At 54.5% G+C, this 21,401-nt stretch overlaps 1 protein-coding gene across 1 annotated transcript; it reads left to right on the forward strand.

Moving 5' to 3' along the window:
• The first annotated feature begins 698 nt into the window (after window positions 1-698).
• On the forward strand, window positions 699-20,960 carry LHX2 (LIM homeobox 2). Its single transcript, XM_082696504.1, has 5 exons — window positions 699-1,398; window positions 2,887-3,089; window positions 4,044-4,447; window positions 10,078-10,283; window positions 20,069-20,960. The coding sequence occupies exons 1-5, from the start codon at window positions 1,279-1,281 to the stop codon at window positions 20,354-20,356; spliced, it is 1,221 nt and encodes a 406-aa protein (XP_082552630.1). The 5' UTR covers window positions 699-1,278; the 3' UTR covers window positions 20,357-20,960.
• Window positions 20,961-21,401: the final 441 nt, after the last annotated feature.

Genomic DNA, 21,401 nt, shown 5'->3' on the forward strand with positions numbered 1-21,401 from the left:
CCCACAGCGCTGAGCCTGGGCCGAAGGCCGTGCTCCGCGGGAAGCAGCTGAAGGCTCCCGCAGCTCTGCCCCAGGCCTGCCTTCCCAGGCCTCCCCCCGCCGGTGCCCGAGGTGACGGGTCTGGGCCGAGGGCAGACCGGAGTGAGAGCTCCTCAAGCATCCTCCGGCTGCGCCTTCTTAGGATGGAGACCGCGGGGAAAGAAGGTTTAATTTTTCCATCCCGAAGAAATCGCAGGAAACTGTTCGTAGCTTAAAAACTCCAAAACCCGCGCTCTCCCTCCTCCCTCCCTTCCTCCGCCCCCTCCCTCCAGCCTTGCCCACCAGCTCCCACCATCTCGTCGCTCCTCTCCTCCTCCTGCTTCTCCCCTCCCTCTCGGGTCTCCCGCCTTCCCGGAGCACGCGCTGCCAGGACCCGGGGTGCTGGGCGGCCAATGGCGCGGCGGCAGGACGTGATGTAAGGCGCGGCTGTAGAAAAGGCGCGGACGCTTGGCTGGCGCGGACGGCAGAGCCGGGGCTGGGCTCGGCGCGCTCTTGGAGAGCATTGCGCGCGGCTGGGCCCGCGGCCGGCGGCTCCTCCTCCCACTCTGCTCCTCCTCCTTTTTCTCCTCCTCCTCCTCCACCTCCTCCTCCACCTCCTCCTCCTCCACCTCCTCCTCCACCTCCTCCTCCTCCTCCTCTTCCTCCTCCTCCTCTTCAATTCTCTCGGTGTGTCGGCTCGGCTCGCTGGCTTCGGAGAAACCCGTACTACAGTCGCCGACCCAACGCCTAAGCGGGTCGCCTAGGGCTGGGGGCGCACCCCAGGGAGGGGAGAGGTCCAGGCAGCTGGGCCGCCGCGGGCACCTAGCCGTTCCCGAGTGAGACCCGACCGCAGCCGTCGCCGCCTCGGGCAGAGTTTGCGCTCCTGCTTTGCGCCCGGGGCGCTGAAGCCGGGCGGGCGATGCCCGCGGCGTGAAAGCGCCCGCGGCGGGCGCCGACCTCTGCCCCCGTCTTCCCCCTTCCCGTCCCCCCCTCCGCCCCGTGCCCTTGTGACCCTGGCTTTGGCGCCGCCGCCCAGGCGCCCCGCGATGTAGCTGCCCCTGTGCCTCGGCGGGAGGCGTCCTGGCCCGCGGGCGCCCGGGGCCCAGAGCCCGGCCTGGGGGCGCAGCCGAGCTCGGGCGGGGCCGGGGCCGCGGTGGCGATGCACCGGGCCCGTTAGCGCCGGGAGCGCCAGGCAGCTGAGGCGGGGGGCAAGCCCTCCCGCGGAGGAGCCGCGCCCCCGGCCCCGCCGGTCCCGCCGCGATGCTGTTCCACAGTCTGTCGGGCCCCGAGGTGCACGGGGTCATCGACGAGATGGACCGCAGGGCCAAGAGCGAGGCTCCCGCCATCAGCTCCGCCATCGACCGCGGCGACACGGAGACGGTAGGCGCACGGCTGCGGGGTCGGGTCTGAAAGCTGGGACGGGGCCGGGTCGGTCCGCGCTTCTGCTCTCCGAAGTTTGGGGGCACTTTGGGGAGCGTCCTTCGTGCCGCACGGGACTGGGCGCAGGGGATCCGCGGACAGGATGCAAGGCCCGTAGCTCCCGGCTCGGGGGAAACCCGGCTGCTGGGGCGGAGAAGGGAAACAAGGTTTAAACCGAAATTGCAGACCCCAAGGGTGCAAGAGAGCATTTCTCCCGAAGTGGGAGCGAAGTCCTACCCGTGTCCCGGGATGGCTCTCTTCTCACTGCACCGGGCCCTCTGGTCGCCAGCTCCGCGTTCCCCTCCACCGACTCGGCTGTAGCTGCTGGCGGCGCCGCCTGCGGCGCGGGGAAGGGCGAACCAAACGGGAGCACTGGGGCTTCAGCCGGCATGGGCTGCTCCCCTCCCGCCTCCTGGCAATCGGAGTTCCCTCTCCAGCACAATTTCAGGGGTTCAAGTCTTCAGGGCGGGCGCTTTTCGTTGATCCTGTCCCTGGCCTCCTGGCCGGCCTGACCTGGCCAGGCCAGGGCTCGCAGTTCAGGCTCTGGCCTGGCTCTTGTGGAAGGAGAGTCCGTTTGGATCTCCACACCTGGCTTTGCCAGCCCAGCCCCAAATAGCCAGTTCCTCACCTCAGACTTCCCAGGGGGCCCGGCGAGCAATGCTATCCAAGCTGGGCTCAGAAGTGACCTTTAGAGGCTGAGGAGGTAGGGAGCACGGCCCAAGCTTCTCCACTTGGAAGGCAAGAGCAGCAGCCTCAGTGCCTCCAGCTTTGAGCTCTTCTTTCTCAGCCTGTCCTGGCCTCAGAGACTTTGAGGGTGCCCCTGTACTTTGCTCAGCATCTCCCAGGACAAGAGGGCCTCCGCTCCGGGGGGGGGGGGGGGCAAGGTGGTGGAGGGGCAGGGGTGGCTGCGACCTGTCCTGGCTTGAACCTTTGGCATAAGGATCCAGAGATCACTGGGGCTCAGGCCGGGAACTCTATGCATCTCCCAGAGGCGTCTGTGTAGAGGGTGACTTAATGGTCATCTTACCCCTTTCCTGGGCCCAGAGAGTGGCTCTTTTAAGAAACAGTTTTTGAGGGAGCTTTTGGAGGGCTTGACCGGAGTAGCCACTGCTGCCCCAGCCCTCAAAAACAGCCCAAGCCTTTCTGGGAAAAGGGCAGAGGGGCCAGGAAGGGGGAGAACTAAGGAGGGAGATCCGTCCAGGCCAGCAGCCAGGCCTGGGCCTCTGGCCGGCCCGGCCTGTGTGGGCGGGCCTGGGTTCTGAGCCTCCTGAATATGGGCCTTTTGGGGGTGGAGGAAGGGCACCGCACTCCCCGGCGGCCCTCTCTGCGTTTAGGGCTGGCCGGAGCCTCGGAGGGAGCTGCGGGTGCCCGTTTCCCCGCAGCGGCAGCCTCGGCCGGAGTCGCAGGCTGACGCAGGCGCCGCGGTCTCCCGCCTCCCTCCCTCCGCAGACCATGCCGTCCATCAGCAGTGACCGCGCCGCGCTGTGTGCCGGCTGCGGGGGCAAGATCTCAGACCGCTACTACCTGCTGGCGGTGGACAAGCAGTGGCACATGCGTTGCCTCAAGTGCTGCGAGTGCAAGCTCAACCTGGAGTCCGAGCTCACCTGTTTCAGCAAGGACGGAAGCATCTACTGCAAGGAAGACTACTACAGGTAGCCCCCCACCCGGAGACACCCCCTCCCCCGCGCTGCCCTGCAGCACCCTCAGACACAATCTGGACCCCGCTCCAGTTCCAGGGGAGGGCTCCCTTCCTAGCCCCCCCACCCCCATTTTCCAAGCCAGGACACATCGGGTGACAACTTTTCGAAATTTGAGGGAACTCTGGAAAGGTCTGGGAAGTACAGGGACCCAGAGAAAAGAGCCCAGGTCTGAGCTCAGGCACAGAAATAGCCTTGGGTGGGTGGGAGGGGGTCTGTGCTCCCCTGTCCCTTTGAAGTTTCTTGTGGGTCAAGTGGATGGAACAGAAATGGGCACACACACACTCCCTCCCTAAACCCAGGCAGCCTGGGCTGGTGGGGGGCAAAGCTGGAAGGAGAGCTGGAGGAGCAGCTGGGTGCATTTCCGGGTCTTTCGTGGACCTGGGAGTGAGAGCTGCCTATAGGGTTAAAGACCCGCAGTCACTAACAGGCTCCAAGTTTGTTTCTCCTCTCTGGTTTAGGGTTAGGGTCTGTTTATTATTATTTTTCTTTCTTTCTCTCTCTCTGTCTCCCTTCCTCTGTCTTACCCCATCTCCTTGTTTCTCCCAAATTACAAAGGTCTGTAGGATTCTCAGGCACGGGTGTGGAGGGCAGGGGTGAAGGATGAGAAGGGCTAAGGGGGCAGCCCCCCCTCCCTGGTCCCTAAGCAAAGGCTTTCCTGGGGCTTGCTCATGCTCTGGGTAAAGGAGAAGAGTTGTGGACATGAATATGGTTAAGGGAAACTATATTTCAGGGTAGGACAAGACCTCGGCCAAAATCTAGTTCTCTCTTCCTCCATCGTCCAACTTAAGGCTGGTCCCCATCTTAAGGAAGCGATTTCCCCCAGTGGCAGCAGCGGCACCTGGAGGAGGGATCTGGGGGGTACCCAACCGTGTGTCCCCACAGTCCCTCCCTCGATGGTCCCTACAGGCGGTTCTCTGTGCAGCGCTGCGCCCGCTGCCACCTGGGCATCTCAGCCTCGGAGATGGTGATGCGTGCCCGGGACTTGGTTTATCACCTCAACTGCTTCACCTGCACCACGTGTAACAAGATGCTGACCACGGGTGACCACTTCGGCATGAAGGACAGCCTGGTCTACTGCCGCTTGCACTTCGAGGCGCTGCTGCAGGGCGAGTACCCCGCTCACTTCAACCACGCCGACGTGGCGGCGGCCGCGGCTGCAGCAGCCGCAGCCAAGAGCGCAGGGCTGGGCGCGGCCGGGGCCAACCCGCTGGGTCTTCCCTACTACAATGGCGTGGGCACGGTGCAGAAGGGGCGGCCGAGGAAGCGCAAGAGCCCAGGCCCAGGGGCAGACCTGGCGGCCTACAACGCTGGTGAGTGCCAGGCGCCCGGAGCGCCCCCATCGGGTTGGGAGAAAGTGTGTGGCATGGACTGTGTGGAGCTGGAGTGAATCTCAGTGTGATTTATCTCTATCACTCTGCGCAGTCTAGTCCTTAGATCCTCCAGTGCCTAAGCACCAGACGAGCGGGCAGAAGCGACACGAGGTTCCTCGGCTCCAGCCTGTGCATACTCGGCTGGAGAGGGAGGAGAAGCTGCATTAGAGCCTTACTGACCCCGGTGCAGAGCCTTGTTGCTGAGAAATTTTTCAGAGGCAGCTTTTAGTTCGGGCCTTTTCCCCACTTTGCTGGTCAGAAAGTGCAATGACAGAGAAAGCAAGGTGGAGCCGAGACACCACACTGGGTTGGCAGGGCCGAGGCCGGGAGCTGGGGCGATGGATGAACTATTGGGGGCAGGACAGCAAGGGTCCCAAGAGAAAGGACTGGCGGCGTCCTGGGGGACCAGGGGCTCTGCCTGGCGTTTGGCCCGGTTCTGTGAAATGTCCTGAGGGCAGTAGGATCCGGAAACTTGGGTCCAGGACCCTTAGGAACAAGGGCTGGTCGCTGAGCTCGGTCCGATCGTCCTGCTCCACCAGGTCTTGGTTTTCCCCGGGTTCCTTCTTCCAAGCTCCAGGCGCTGGTTTGAGAGAGGCAACCTTAGGAAGCCGGCACCCGGGGATGAGACCGAAGTAGGCCTGGCCGTGTGCGCGGAGTAGGGTAGAGGGCTCGTTTCACATTTCCGGCATCTTTGAACCCCGGGCCATTCCAGGAGAGGCTCTGCCCCTCCGGCGCCCCTCCCCACTCAGGACAGCTGCAGAGGTTCTGGGGCCCGGCAAATTGAACCGTCAACATCTGCCCGACGTCTGCAAGGCCAGGAAAGGTTTATGACTCCCCGGGCTTCTGAACTAGATAGAGTTTATTTGCAATTATTTTCTTCCCTTCATTTGCGGCAGAATCGGATTCGAAGGTTTTTGTTTTCTTCCTCCTTTTCCCCTTCCTCTAACGCACAGTGGAAAACAAAACAAAACAAAAACCCAGGACAGCAGGGAGAGGGCAGCTGCGGGAAGGAAGTCAGGATTATTTTGATCTTTAAAAATCTGAGCTGGCTGGGGAGGAAAATTCAGTGGGAGTGTGTGTGTGGGGGTCCCCTGTTCGCTCCAACGAAGTTGCTTGTTGGAAGGTAGATGGACGTATGTGTCTCGGTGTGTGGAGCTGGGAGGAAAATGCAGCCCGCTGTCTGGTCGGTGGTGAAGTGGCTGCGGGCAGGTCTGTGGCAGCAGATTAAAGATTTGTTGAAGGTTCAACCAGAGATGCCAGCTCTCTAAGATTTCCACCCCTCATCTCTCACCACCCTGAAAATAGACTAAACGGAGTCCAGGCCAGGTCCCCCAAAACAAAGCCCTGTCTATTTGTCAAATGGGGCCGGCCCCCAGTAGGTAGCAGCAGGCGCCTCGGCCCCAGGGCACATGGTGAGTGGGATCGTGTTTTTCTAGCGCGCAGCTCAGCAACTGGGTTTGGAATAGGAAGGTAGAAGGGCACAGAAATTTATTTGTGCTTTTTGCTGTTCAGCCGCCTTCCCTGGCGAGGTCTGGCGGCACCGAGTGAGATGTGGCTGGAGACAGAGTTTCAAGGGACCTGGAGCCTCTACCAGACATTGCTCGCCCATGCCATCTCCTTGTTTTTTTTTCTCTGACCCCTCTCTCTTTTTTCCTATCGACTCTCTCGGTCCCCCTTTCTGGCTCTCTCTGTCCTTCTGTGTGTTTTGTGTCTCGGTTTCCCTGTTTTGGTCTTTTTTTTTTTTTTTTTTTTCCTCCTCGGCCGCGCGCGCGCGTCTCTAGCCTTGGCTCCGGCGATAGAAACCACGCACCGCGCGCCCGCGGTGGCTGTGCGGCTCGCTTATTCGGGGATCCCGGGACCAGGTTGGGGAAAGGGGACGCCTTCCTGGACGCGCCCGGGCCCGGGCCAGGCCTCCCCAAGTCTGGCTCCGGTTCTCCTTCCTCCCCTCCCGGCACCGGCAGGAGAGGAATGGCCTCAGTGTGGGCCGCGGGGCCGCCGGCGCTGGAAAGGGGGCCGTGGAGGGTGCGACTGCGGGTGATGTGTCTGAGCAGGAGTCTGTGTGCGTGTGTGCGCGTTTCTGAGTATGAGGACGAGCGCTTATTGGTGTGCGTGTCCCACACCCAGGGGCCCAGCCACCCCGACCCCTCCTTGCAAAGCCCTTGGCTCTGCGGGCCAGTCCAGGGTGGTGGGCTCGGGCAGCACGGGGTGGGCCGCCGTCGGTGCTCCCAGCCCGCCGCGGAGGGAAGGGCAGCCAAAGCCGTGGGGCCGCAGGGTCGGAAAGTCCTTCCGGGGCGGTGGCCACGGCAGCCCTCCTCTGGCGGCCCCTCGGTGCGCAGCCCCGGCCGACAGAACTGAAACCTCCCCCCACCCCTGAGCGGGGCCGCCCGCCGGCCTGGGGCGCAGACGAGGCGCTCTGAGCCCGCGAGGGGCCCGGGCCACGCACTTTGCGCCGGGGGTTTGACCGCCACGGCTGCGGGAGTCCCGCGCGGACCGGCCGGACGCCCGGGCCTCCCCCAGCCCCAGCTTTTTGTGTGTGTGCCTGGCGGCGTAATTACTGATTTGATTCCAATCCATTATTTAGACAATTGAACCTACAATCTCGTCTTTAGTAAAATGAGGCGAAGTCAGATTTGATTACAGGTTCAGTCCCAGCGACAAGAGCTCGAAACCCGATGGGTTAATAACAGATCACGAGTAAATTATTCATGATTTTACGAGCTCTTTAGCTCCATTGAATCGGCCTAATTGAGAGGAAAAAAAAAAAAAAAAAGGGAGAGAGAAAGCCCGGTCCTCCCCCTCCCCTCGGCCCCTCGCTCCTCCCCGGATCCGATCTGGGGGAATCTCGGCCGGCCGGGGCGTGGGGGACAGGAGTGAGGGCGCCTGGGGTACCGGACAAATCTGGGCCCAACGGCCACTTCCAGGCCGCCCTCACTTCCCCGGCGCAGCTCCCCACCCGGCCACTGGCCTGCATGGCCTCCCAGGCTTGGGCTGGCTCCTTTTCTTCCCTCCCTTCCTTCCCCTCTCCCCTCTTCGCCACTCCCCAGCCAGTAACGGCTTCGGAATAGGCTTTCCTGCGGGGACCTTGTTTCTTTGAGACCCGGAATTCAGTTCCTTAACCTGGACCCCCCACCACACATTCCCCTCTTTTCCGGGCCTCGCTGTCCCCTCAGGCTCTCTGTCTCTCTGGATTTCTTTCTGTCTTTGTAGCCCTCTCTCTCTCCCATTCTTTCCCCATCTCCACTGCTTCCCTTTCCTCTGTCTCTCCTCTCTTTTTTTCCTGGCTCTGTCCATCTTCCCTCCCTACCCCCTCTTCTCTACTCTCTTTTCCTTCTCTCTCTTTCTACCTCTGTCTCTTTCTCTCCTTTCTGTGCCCTTTCTCTCTCCCTCCCCCAAATCACCCCCCCTCACAGATCTAGGCCACACTTGGGGCACATCCCTTGGGTGCATGGGGCGCCAGGGTCCCCACGGAGCTCATTAACAGCAGCAAGGCCCAGGCGGGGACTGGGCAGAGGGATGGGCCCAGAGATCCCCTGTGGGGAGGCCTGCCCCACCCCCCGTGGAGCTGGGGACGGGGGGCACAATGAGGGTCGCTCCCTGCAGTGGGGGCAGGGCAGTTTCCATGGATTCCATTTGGAGTCATTTTCTGATCCCTTTTTACATTGCTGGACTGCGTTCTTCACTCTGAGTGCTTTCAGTGGGAGTACAGCCCTGGTGGGGGACCTGGGTGCCTGGGTGCATGTGGGAATGGACCCTTTAGTAGCCACTCGCTGACAGCTTCAAGGTTAGTGACAAGACCAGCATCTTGTGAATTCTTTCTATAAGGGACAGCTCCCCACCTGAGCAGTGGGTGGAGTAGGTCACCAGGAAATCGGGAATACTTCTGAAGCGGTTTTGCCAGATTAAGCGCAGGACGCCCAGTTAAATTTGAATTGCAAGTAAACAACAAATAAATTTTTAGTGTAAGTGTATCCAATACAATATTTGAATTTTAAATAAACAACAAATAATTTTTTAGTGCAAGCATGTCCACTGTAATATTTGAATTTTAGGTAAACAACGAATCAATTGTCAGTATAGGTATGTGCCATGCAAAATTAGAGGCATACTTATACTAAGAAATTGTTCGTTGTTTATTTGAAATTCAGATTTAACTGGACAACCTGCATTTTTACTTGCCAAACCTGGCAGCTCTATTAGGGACATATGATGGGGCATAAGATACATTCCTAGCTGTCTGCTTTAGGGGACTGAATTGATCTCTTATGAGATTTTTCCCAAAGTAAGACCTTACATGTAGGATGGCTCGGGTTGCGAGGAAGGAATCTTGGAGAGAAGTCCTTCATGTCCCCATCAGGCACCAGGTTGCCAAGTAACTTTCTGAGGCCTTAGATTTCCAGCCCTGTCCCTCACCCCCATTGCCTTCCAGGCGTTGGCAGCCCTGCCCCAGCTGGGCCCCTTCTGGATGGGGACTGGTTCCCCCAAAGAGCCATGCTTCATCTTTGCCTGCCTTTGTGGTGCAGTGGAAGGAACCGGGCAAGGACTGCAGTGTTGAATCTAGGCTCAGTCCTTACCAGTGGTGAGGCTGTGTACACGTGGCTTCATTTCCCTTAGCGTTCGTTTCCTCATCTCAGAAATGAGATGAATAGCAGTAGCCACCTCTTGGAGCAGTAGTGAAGGCTCCATGATATATGCAAAGCCAAAAGGATACCCTAGGTGTCAGATACATGTTAATTTCTTCCTCCAACTTCCTTCTCTTTCCGGCTAGAATTCTGCCACTCTGTGAGATTTCTAGAGATCGCTTCACCTCCCTGCCTCGTTCAGCCAGTCTGTCTAATCGGGAAGCAAGTGCTTCCCCAGGGCAGGAGGAGAGGAATAAACTACAAAATAGAGTTTCCAACCTTGGCCCAGTGCCCATGGCCCGAGGTCAGCCAGAACTTCAGGACTGGGGAACTGATGAGGGGGAAATCAAAGTTGAGTGGAGAGAGGTCAGTCATGGACTTTCAGATGCCCCCCTCCAAACCCTGGGGGGGAGGGGGAGACTGGGGACAGCCTCCTTCCTTAGGGAGTGCAGGGGGAACCAGGAAGAGTGTTGGCCAGGGAGCCCTGTGCACTGCTCGGTCCTCAGTCAAGCGATTTCCCTTTCTGAGCCTCAGTTTCAACATCTGTAAAGAGGAGGAAATAGTGCCAGGCTAATAGGGTCGTTTTAAGGATTCAGTGAAAATAGGGGAGGTCTTTAAGCACATCACCTGGACTTGAATAAGCCATCACCAAGTTGTAGCTGTTGTTATTGATGTCTCAGAATGGTTTTGGGGAATCTCTTAGAGCTGGGTTTGAATCCGGCATTTACTGGCTGAGAGACCCTGGGCAGGCAGGTGGCTCTCTGGGAGCCTCAGATTCTCCTATAAATCTATCCAGTGGGAATAATATTGTCATCTCAGCGTGGTGCGAGCCATGCCGAGTGGTCCTGGAGCTAGAAACTTTTGGTGGCAGGTGGGGCGGGGCTGGACCAGGCCGTGTAGCGGGGCAGGTCAGGAGGTTCACCTGCCGCCTTCTGCGTGTCCCCTCCCCAGCGCTGAGCTGCAATGAGAACGACGCGGAGCACCTGGACCGCGACCAGCCCTACCCGAGCAGCCAGAAGACAAAGCGCATGCGCACCTCCTTCAAGCACCACCAGCTTCGGACCATGAAGTCTTACTTTGCCATTAACCACAACCCCGACGCCAAGGACTTGAAGCAGCTTGCGCAAAAGACGGGCCTCACCAAGCGGGTCCTCCAGGTCAGCTGGGCCGTGGCCGGGGCTGAGGGTGGGGACATGTGGAGAGGAACCTCACAGCGGTGTGGCCCGTGGCCTTGGAAGGACCTTCCACCCCCACCCCCACCCCGCTGCGTGCACTTCCCTTTGTCCTCTGCTCTTCCTCCATCGCTTCAGTCTCTAGCTGGTTTTCAGGGTTGTGGGTTCTTTTCCCTCTCTACCTCTTTTTCCATTTTTGTCTAGATTTTTCTAGGTTGTGTATGCCTGTCCCTCTGTCCTCTCTGTCTCCACACCTAGCCTCTTTTCTTTCTTATAAAAACAGTTCTTCGTTGCCCTTTATTACTTAGGTGACACTCAAAGTGTTCATGGAGTAAAAGGTTCAAGCATTTCAGAAAAATCCAGAGCATCCCTGGAAGCTGGTCCAGAAAATCGCACCAGCTGTGTACTCCTTTTGCTTCATGCCCCTCACTGGTCCTTTCTAGTTTCTCTTTGGGTCTCTCTCTAGATTTTTCATCTCTTTGTTATTTCTTAGACTCTCCTGGAAGCAAGGTTTGGGAGGGGGGATGTGGACCGACCCCCTGGGGTCCGGGGGATCTGGAAGAAGAAGGCCCCTCTGAAACTGAGCAGAATTGCACCTGTGAGGGTGCTTTCTGCATAGAGAGGCCCCAGAGCTTTTACCAGATTCTCGAAGGGTCTGTCCGTACCTCAAAGATGTTAAGAAACATAGTTTGGGGAGTCCCAGGCTCCTGCATGACCCAAATTCATGGCAGAGATTTGGGCCACCACTTCTCAGATGGTCAGCTCCTCCTCTTATTCATGTCACCGTCCTGGGCAAGTCGTTAAACTCCTCTGAGTCTCAGTTTCCACATACGTAAAAAACAGGCACAAGAAATTATCTATACCTCCGGCTTATTCGAGAAACCGTCGGGATAACAGAAGGGCCCAGGACAGCGACTGACCCTTAACTGCTCAGTGGATGATAGCTAAGAGTAACGTTAACTAGATTGAAAAACTAACTGGTATTAACCAATATGAATGATTATTCTGGTCACTGGACTTCAGTTTTCCTATCTGTACAACCATAAGGTAGGAGAGGATATCTTTCTTTATAGCACAGTTTAACCAATTTAGTCCTTGCAATGTGTGGTCGTAGGGAGAGCAAAGTACATTTTGGGGTAAGAAAATCAAGAGATGAAGATCTGACCGAGATCTCACGACAGGAGTGGGGGTGCTGGGATTCGAGTCCAGGCCAGTCTGATTTATCCTCCAGCCCCATGTCATTGGGGACTGAGCGCTGTGGGACTGGGACGCTGAGGGGGTGCGCGTGAGGGGTGTAGACACCAAGGGCTGCTTGAGCACCCTAGGTGCGAGTATGTGGCGGGGGTGGGGGGGGGGATAGAATTTGGGGCGTGTTGGCAGTGGCGGGATGGGACTGTGACTCTGGCGCTGGTCGGTGGATCCCCGGGGAGCTGGGAGTCCCGGCCCAGAGCAGCATTGGTCCCACTGCCCGCACACCTGCGCAAAGCGCAAGGTTCTGGGGCAGCTTGGTCTCTGGCGGGCTCTGAGACGTAAAGGAGGCGAGGGCTGGCCAATGGGACGCTGATGCGCCGCTCTGGGCCCGCCCCCTACTCTGCGTGGGCCCCGCCCTTCCCATTTGGGTCCCTTTTGCCTGCGGGTCCCTTTGTCCTGACCTTGACAAGGGGCAAGGGCATTGCCTCGCCCTGCGGGACCTCGGATCCCCCTTGTCCGTTTCCCTCAGACTTTGCGTCCTTGGGTTACGTCCCAGATCCCTCCTTGGCACCCCCGCCATTCCTCATGAGCGAATTTGGTCATCTGCCTCTTCTCTGGTTAGTAGGATACTTTGTCCCTTCCCCTGTAGGGAACCCTTTAGGGCAAGTTGGTGAGGGCCATTCAGTGAAACAAGCCCTGGGAGCAGGCCAGGGCAGGAGTGAAGCAGAGCTCAGCTCAGGAGGACCTGCTTTTAGTTCTGTCCCTCGGCTCCCTGGCTGTGCCTCTTGAACAGATCAGTTACCCTCTCTGAGTCATAGCGTTCTTACCTGTAAAATGGGCACCATTGGGGCATGTGCCTCGCCCAGTTATCCTGATTCAATGATAATGAGTAAATGCTCATAGCTGAGTCTGAATCTGGTTGAGGAGTCATACTCTGTTGGCCTTTGAGGCAGGAGGCTTCCTTGGTTCCCTGATTTAGGAACAATCAGGTTCCCAGTATAGTTGTCTCTTATTCTTTCAGCTGACCAAATATCTATTGGCACCAGGTGTTGGGGACACAGAGATGAATGACTCACAGCCCCAGCGCTGAAGAAATTCACCCTCTTAACGTTAGAAACAGACCTACATTCAGTTTCCCCCTAGTCTGATCTGTTGGGAGGTGGGTTCTGGGGGAGACCAGAGAAAACTAATTGTTCTTTGGGTAAGGAGGTTCCCTGGAGGGACCTGGGCAAACACTTGCCCTGTGTCTTCCTCTCCTAGAATCCTGAGCCAGCCTGCTCATACCTGTATGCCCCACTACCATGGGAAGTCAGAAAAGCCAGAGGCCAGGAACTAGTTGAGGGAGGAAAGCCCTGACAGTTAGGGGGTGTCTCCACATCAGTAAATGTTGGAGAGCACTACTGGGTGTCAGGCACATTTAAAGGTCTGTGAAACACATTTGCTCACTGGGTTCTCACTGTCAGACATCTGATAACCTCCTCCTCAATGTACAGATGAGAACATTGAGGCCCAGATGATTTCCACTTGCCCCAAGTCAAGCGTTGCTATAAGTAGCAGAGCTGGATCCAAATCCAAGCCTGTCTCTGGGCAATGGATGTGGCTCTTTCTCCACTCAGCCAGCCCAGCAGTGACTGACTCTGACTGTGAGTATCATCATGGGCTTGTATGTTGTTGAGGGTGGCAGTGGTCACACCCGTAAGGCAGCCCAGATGACTGCTGTTCCTCTTCTTAGATCTCCAGATCTCTCACACTGATCTTTAATATCCCCTAACAGCCCGACTGCTCATGGTTATGCCACATTTTGCAAAGCTCTCATCTGCCTTACTTTAGTACTTTCCTGCCCATTTTACAGATGAGAAGCTTAAGAACTAGTGAGATGATATGATTTGCTGGAGGTTACAGGAGCCAGACGCTGGCAGGGTGGGGCTCTCTCCCAGGGGCGTTCTGACCACTGATGGGCCAGCTGGGGGAGGTGGGATTGGGAGCCTTTGGGGACCAGGCAGGTAGTGTTGTGGCTTTGGAAGGTAACAGACTGGTTCAGGTCCTTTGGGACTAACAAGCAGTGCGATTTGGGCACTTACCATCTCTCTGAGCCTGATTCCTTATCTGTGGAACAAAGATAATAATCGTTTGCGTCTTGAGAATTCTTGAGCATTGAGACAATGACTGGAGGAAGCCTCCAGCGAAGTGCTGCGTGGTGTAAAGTAGGTGCCCAGGAAGTGGTTCTGGTCTATGCTAGCTCAGTGGCACTAAGCCTTGGGTGCCCCCTGCAGGTTGTGGTCCCGGTTCACCCTTCAGAGAGGGTCTGTAGGCAGGGGCAGGTTGAGATGGAGGCTGTGTTCTCAAAGGGGATTGATAGAGGGTGTGTGTGTGTGTCCCCCAGGCAGTGTGTATTGTGTAGGGGCGTTCTGGGCTGTTGCTGAATCTGTTATGCTTAAGTACCTCCTATACGGTAGGCCTCGGCTGCCGTATCCCCTACTGGAATTCGGCATCCGCTCATGTGAGGTCCAGGCCCAGCTCTCCCACTTACTCTCTGAGCCATATTGAGCAAGTGACTTAACCTCTCTGAGCCCCAGTGGCCTCGGCTATAAAATGGGGATGATCGTAATATTCATTAGGTGTTTGCAAGGAGTAGATAAGATGACTTCAAGTATATTTTATAAAATATGGATTTGGGACTCAGTGCACATGAACTTCACACCCATTTACACAGTAGGGTTCAGCCAACCAACCTCTCTTGCACTCATTAAAAAAAATTAATTATCTTTATTTTGCAGGTGAAGAAACTGAGGTTCAGGGAGACTAGGGACCCTTGCTCTCAGTCCCACAGCTAGTAAGTGATGAAACCAAGAGTCAAGCCCAGATCTGTCTTGATTCCACAGCTCTTTCTGGTGTAGCACAGTGTAGGGACTGCGACCTTCCTGCTTTGGATCGAGATGTAGAAAGCAGCAGCAGAGACGGAGAGAAAAGGAGTGGGTCGTAGAGGCTGTGTCTCGGGAGCAGAGCAGAAATCTTGTTGTAGAGCCGTTAAGTGCAGAAAAAGTACTCAAAATTATCACCAGCAACAGCATGGCCACTGCAATTCTCACTCTCTACCCACGAGCAGAGTGACTGGGAGAGAGAATGGACCCTTGTACAGATGTCCATGAAGACGTTAGGCTTTGCAAATGCTTGGAGACCATTCCTCAACACACAGATGCCTCTTCGAGTTGTCTGTCTTCCTTCCTGGGGAAGGGTAGGGAAGGCAGAATAGGCCCTGGGCTTGGGGACAGGGGTGCTGAGCTGATTGCTCTGGATGGGTGAAAGTATCCGTAGTGTTTCCTGGTATGACTTCGAAAGAAAATACCTTTTAATCTTCAACAGTTTACAAACAGTTTTTGGATGACTGGTTAGTTGTCACTAACTTGTGTGAGCACACCGGAACTGAGAATGCTAGCTGTCCTCTATTCACTCATTTATTCAACAAATAACTGACCTTCTGTCTTGTTCTGGGTGGGGTGTGACCCAGACAATGAGTGGGACCTGCTAGATCTGGAGCAGGAGCTACGATCCAGAAGGCAGACAGATGTGCAACAAATAATTACAAATGGCAATAATGTTAGTGCTTACCTTGTAAGGCACTAATGAGTTACTATGTGCAAAATGCTTAGAACCTTCTGGAGACGACACCTGGTTCTTAGCGAATAATATTTGTTATTATGACTATATGGGGCTGCTGGACATATACTCTTAATTTTTTTTAAGATTTTATTTTATTTTATTTATTATTATTATTTTTTAGATTTTTATTTACTTATTTGACAGAGATCACAAGTAGGCAGAGAGGCAGGCAGAGAGAGAAGGAGGGGAAGCAGGCTCCCCGATGAGCAGAGAGCCCGATGTGGGGCTCGATCCCAGGACCCTGGGATCATGACCTGAGCCGAAGGCAGCGGCTTTAACCCACTGAGCCACCCAGGCGCCCCTTAAGATTTTATTTTTAAATGATCTCTACATCCAGTATGGGGCTTGAACCCACAACTCCAAAATCAAGAGTCATGCGCTCAACCGACTGAGTCAGCCAGGCGCTCCAGGACATATTCTTTTTATTCTTTTTTCCTCACATCCCATTCATCACAAGACAATAGCCCCGCAATGGCCTGGAGTGTCTGTGTCGCTTACCTCATCTGGTCGGACACTTTACATGCGGCCATTGGTTTGATGTTATTAAAAATGCCATGATGTAAAAATGAAATCTTTTTTTTTTTTTTTTTTAAAGATTTTATTTATTTATTTGACAGAGAGAAATCACAAGTAGGCAGAGAGGCAGGCAGAGAGAGAGAGAGGAGGAAGCAGGCTCCCTGCTGAGCAGAGAGCCCGATGCGGGACTCGATCCCAGGACCCTGAGATCATGACCTGAGCTGAAGGCAGCGGCTTAACCACTGAGCCACCCAGGCGCCCCTGTAAAAATGAAATCTTAAATAAAAGAAAAAAAGGAGGGGGACCATGCTGGCTGACTCAGTCGGTAGAGCATGATTCTTGATCTCAGGGTTGTGGGTTTGAGCCCTGTGTTGGGTGTAGAGATCACTTAAATAAAATCTTATTATTTTTATTTTTTTTAAAGATTGTTTATTTTAGAGAGAGAGAGAGCATGTGCGTGCATGTGTGTCAGGGGGCAAAGGAGAGGAAGAGAATCTCCAGCAGACGCCCCACTGAGCGCACAGCACACCCCAAGAGACCCAATTCCAAGATCCTGAGATCATGATCTGAGCCAAAACCAAGAGTCAGATGTTCTATTGACCGAGCCACTCGTCCCTCCCCAAAATAAAATCTTTTTTAAAAAAAAGTGGCGGAAAGGACATCTTTGTCCTAAGATTTTATCTTAGGGCTGTTTTCCTTAGTGACCCAGGAAGGGAGTTTTGAGGCAAAACACAGCCTGCAGGGCCAGCGGGTGTCTGAGAAGGGGTATGTGGCAGTGTGAGCCTCTTCATCCACCCGGGACTTATTGGGGATCCCCTGGGCACCAGGCTATAGGACTCCCCACAGATGAAGAAGGGGGCTGTCAGTTTAAGAAGATGGGCAGGTGGAACGGGTCATCTTCTGACGTCTGCCCTGGGATCTCCAGCCTGTCAGGACCCTGAGAGGCCATAGAGATGGTGCGCTGTCATCCTACCCTCTCACTGTATGGGCAGGGAAACTGAGGCAGACCCCGAGGTAGGGGACCAGCACAAGGTCGCTGGGCGGGTCAGTAGCAGAGCCGGAACTGGAAGCCGCATTTGGCGCTTTTCCCACTGCCCCGCAGTTGCTTTTGTGTTTATTTTCTCACTCAGGATCACATGGTAGGAAGAGCATGGACTTTTCAATGGCAGATATCCCTACATTCCAGTCTCAGCGCCGCCTCTGTGCGACCCTGGGCAAGTGACTTCACCTCTCAGAGCCTCTCTGGTTTTAAATCTGGATGAAGGGAGGACGACGATGGTAGCCCCTGCTTGGCTTCTCCCGGAGCTGACCGGGGACATCACACATTAGAGGGCAGCGTAGTGCCTGGCGCACAGAGGTCCATCAGTGTTATCTATCATTACTACTTTTTTTTTTAAGATTTTATTTAAAAATAAAAGATTTTATTTACTTATTAATTTGACAGAGAGAGAGAGCACAAGCAGGGGGAGCAGCAGGCAGAAGGAGAGGGAGAAGCAGGCTCCCCGCCGAGCAGGGAGCCCAGTTCGGGGCTCCATCCCAGGACAGGAGCCGCAGGCAGACACCCAACTGACTGAGCCACCCAGACGCCCCTCTGTCATTACTACTATGAATTCAACACACGTTACTCATTCTTCCCCTTTGCCAGTCCCTGTGCCATGTCCCAGGGACACAAAGATGACTTAGACAGGGGCCCTGCTCCAACAGCCACTTGGGAGGGGACTTTTGGGAGAGAGTTCTGGTGAAACCCTGTGGAAGGTGAAAACCAGGCCCAGGACGAAACCCCGCCCCAGCCTGGCTTTGGGTTGCCTTGTTGATTTCATCCGCCAGGTTCCCAGTGCCTCAGATTGGGTAAAGCAGAGAAGGCAGTTGGGGAAGATGGTGTCATTGTTTACAAACCACTGTTAGGGGCAACAGCGGGAGAAATAGCTAACAGCTGGCAGCTAACTGGTTCCAGCCTGTCCCCAGGGCTTGGAGCCCTGGACCTAGGAGCCTGTACCGCCCCCAGGGCTCCCTGCTCCAGCTACTGCTTGGAGAGACACACACAGGCCGGGACAGCGGAGAGGGTGGCCCCGAGGCTTCAGTCTTCCATGTTAGACCTGACGTGAGACTGGGGAGTTGCTTCCTCTCTGTTGATTTTTACCATTGGCCATTCCCTGAGCCAGAGGGACAGAGTCTCATACCTGCAGAAGGGAAGTCCTCCCTACCCTAAGAAGAGCAGGTTGTCAGTGGTCTTAGAAACACTGTACTTACCTGCAGGCCTCCAGAAGAGGGGATGGGCTCGCTTTGGGCAGAAGCCAGGGAAAATGTGCTTTCTTCCTGGAAGACACAGTATGCGGGGGAAAGAGCTTTGTTTCCTGACCTCACGGTGTCTGAGTCTCTCCTTAGGATTCTCGTGGATGTGCCTTTTTTTTTTTTTTTTTTTAAGATTTCATTTATTTATTTGACAAAGACACATGGTGAGAGAGGGAACACAAGCAAGAAGTGGGAGTGGGAGAAGCAGGAAGCCCGAGGCAGGGCTTGATCCCAGGACCCTGGGATCATGACCTGAGCTGAAGGCAGATGCCTAACAACTGAGCCACCCAGGTGCCCCAGAATGTGCTTATTATTTGAGCCCAAATCTTATCTGGCCACCAGAAAGGCTCATTGGACACCACAGACCCCCATAGGGGGGTGGTCCTCAAGGGAAGGTGGGGCCAGGATTCAGCCCTTCCCACCCATGCCTGAGACACTGGGAAGACAGGCAGATGCAGGCACATCTGGAAATATGCAACTGGACACCCTAGAATCTGTAGAATTCTCTAAGGTCCTTTGTTTTATGGGGAGGCTTCTGGCGGGTGTTTTTCTCATGCAAAGGGAAGTGATGGGGCCCTGCCTTTGGGCCTTTTTTCTTTGGGAGATACGACTACCCCCCCATCCCCACTCCTTCCACACCCCCCCAACCGGATATCCTAGGCCTCGCTCAAAATATTTTGAGGACCTCTGGGTTCCACTAGATCTCTCTGTGCAGTTAGACTGGACTCCAGTAGCTGGGGGGTGGGGGGCATGGGGGGTTGAGCTATGAAGATGAGTTTCTGTGTATGTCTTTCCGAGTGTGTACAGGCTTATGTGCAAAGGTGCGGGTGTAGAGGGATGTGTGTGTCTGTGGCCATGGAAAAATGAAAGTAAATATTCTCTCTTTTTGGTATTCTTTGCATTCCAAGCTCAGTTCTCACTGCACAACGCACCCACCTCTCTCATAAATGATACTGGGGTGTGGCCGATTTGGAGAAGGAATTCGCAGGTCATCACCTCCCTGGACTGGCTTTAATCCAGGGGGCTCTGTCCACCCCACCCTGAAACCTAAAACCCCCTGGGGGTCCAGGATAGCCAGTGGCTTCTCCCCCGATTGGTGGCGGGGAGTAGGACTGCTGTCTCTTTCTTCCTCAAAGTAACTCTTTATTGACTGATTCCTTTGTGTTCTTGACACCACTCTGGTATTTCCCACTTTCTGACCACGAAGCACTTTCAAAATTGTACCAATGAGAACTTACGGGATCTATTGCCTGCTTAAAGGCAACTGCCAAGGGGGGAAAAAGAATCTCTCAACCATTGTGAAAAATGTTTCGGTTTGTGCACACCTTCTGGAACAGCACTGTCCAATAGAAATGAAACGTGAGCCACATGTGGAATTTTCCATTTTAAGTTTTTTAGCAGCCACATTCCAAACACAAAAAGAAACCAGCAAAATTAATTTTAAGAGCACGTTTTATTTAGCCCAATATATCTACAATATTATCATTTCAACACGTAACCAACATAAACAATAATACTGAGATAGCCTACCTTCTTTTTCTCCATACCGAGTCTTCAGATCTATTTCCATGTCTTCCCCTACAAAGGGACCACTTTGTGGCTTGTCCCATTTCAAGTGTTCAGTAGCCGCTGGTGGCTAGTGGCTACCATACTGGAGAGTGCTGCTCAGCTCTAGAACCTTCTAACAGAAAAGGAAACCCAGTACTAGCCATTAGAGAAAAGGAAATTTTTATTTTATTAAGAGCAAAAATTGCCAGCCCTGGGGCACCTGGGTGTCTCAGTCATTGGGCGTCTGCCTTTTGGCTCAGGTCATGATCCCAGGGTCCTGAGGTCCAGCCCCGCATCAGGCTCCCTGCTCAGCTGGAGGCCTACTTCTCCCTCTCCCACTCCCCTTGCTTGTGTTCCCTCTCTTGCTGGGTCTCTCTCTGTCAAATGAATAAATAAAATCTTAAAAAAAAAAAATGCCAGCCCACCCTTTTTTTAATCCCCCTTTCTGCAAAAGCCTGATTGGCATCTGGGGTTGGGGAGAGGGAGGAGGAGGCTCTGCTGCTCTCCGGATCCTGCCTCCCTTCTCCTAACCAGTGCTTCTCTCTCTCTCTTGCCCCACGCAGGTCTGGTTTCAGAACGCTAGGGCCAAGTTCAGGCGCAACCTCTTACGGCAGGAAAACACGGGTGTGGACAAGTCGACAGAGGCAGCGTTGCAGACTGGGACGCCATCGGGGCCGGCCTCGGAGCTCTCCAACGCCTCGCTTAGCCCCTCCAGCACGCCCACCACCCTCACAGACTTGACCAGCCCGGCCCTGCCAACTGTGACGTCCGTCTTAACTTCTGTGCCTGGCAACCTGGAGGGCCACGAGCCTCATAGCCCCTCACAAACGACTCTCACCAACCTTTTCTAGTGACTCACGCCCTCCCCTCCCCCCCACAATTTCTTTAAAAAAGAAATTATCTTTAGTTGAATTCCAAGTGTATTTTAAAATAGAGGCTTTGAGCAACTAACTAACCACATTTTAGGATCTCGCCTGGAAACAGAGGAAGAAAATAATTGTGTGTCCCGCTAATGCAGCGGTGTGGACTTGAGGAATTACTTGGAAAATCTATCTGCAACACAACATTTGTGTCACTGTACAGTTTTGTGGACTGAGCGAGGAAAAACAACAAATAATTTAAGTTGGCTAGAGCTTCTGTATTTTCAAAGACTGCCACGTGCCTTAGGAATACTGTTTTATCTCCATACTTTGGATGACTTGTTCATTTTTCTCTCCCTCTTTTTCTCTCTGTATATTTATGACCAGAGCAAAAATGTAAAAAAAAAAAAAAAAAAAAAAAAAAAAGTTTGTTACTTTGAATAGTCCTAAAAAGAAAAAAAAAGAAAAAAAAAAACACGAAAAATCAAACCCCCTCCAACGGTCGCTTTGTTGTTTTAGAATTTTAAGGTGGAAGTCTGTTCGAATATCAGAATTTGTAAAATCTAACCAGTAATAAAACCACTTATTGAAACTAGTTGGTGCTGCTGCTGTTTGGTGGGGTGTAAAATTCACAGGACTTGTGGGTCTTACTGAAGCCCAGACGTAAATCCCAGGGTCTTCTCTCTCTCTCTCTCTCTCTCTGTCTTTTTTTTTTTTTTTTAAGATTTTATTTATTTGACAGAGACACAGTGAGAGAGGAAACACGAGCAGGGGAAGTGGGATAAGGAGAAGCAGGCTTCCCACTGAGCAGGGAGCCCGATGTGGGGCTCGACCCCAGGACACTGGGATCATGACCTGAGCTGAAGGCAGACGCTTAACGACCAAGCCACCCAGGTGCCCCCCGGGGTCTTCTCTTATTTAATATTTATTTATAATACATGTGGGGCCCCCACATCTGTGCCAGGCTTTGGGCTGCCTGTTGAAACCTGGAGATTTCTTGCCATCAGGGGAGTGGAGGCAAGCACAGAAGAGATAA

The sequence above is a fragment of the Mustela nivalis genome (genome assembly GCF_964662115.1).
Source record: "Mustela nivalis genome assembly, chromosome: 13".
Taxonomy (NCBI): domain Eukaryota; kingdom Metazoa; phylum Chordata; class Mammalia; order Carnivora; family Mustelidae; genus Mustela; species Mustela nivalis.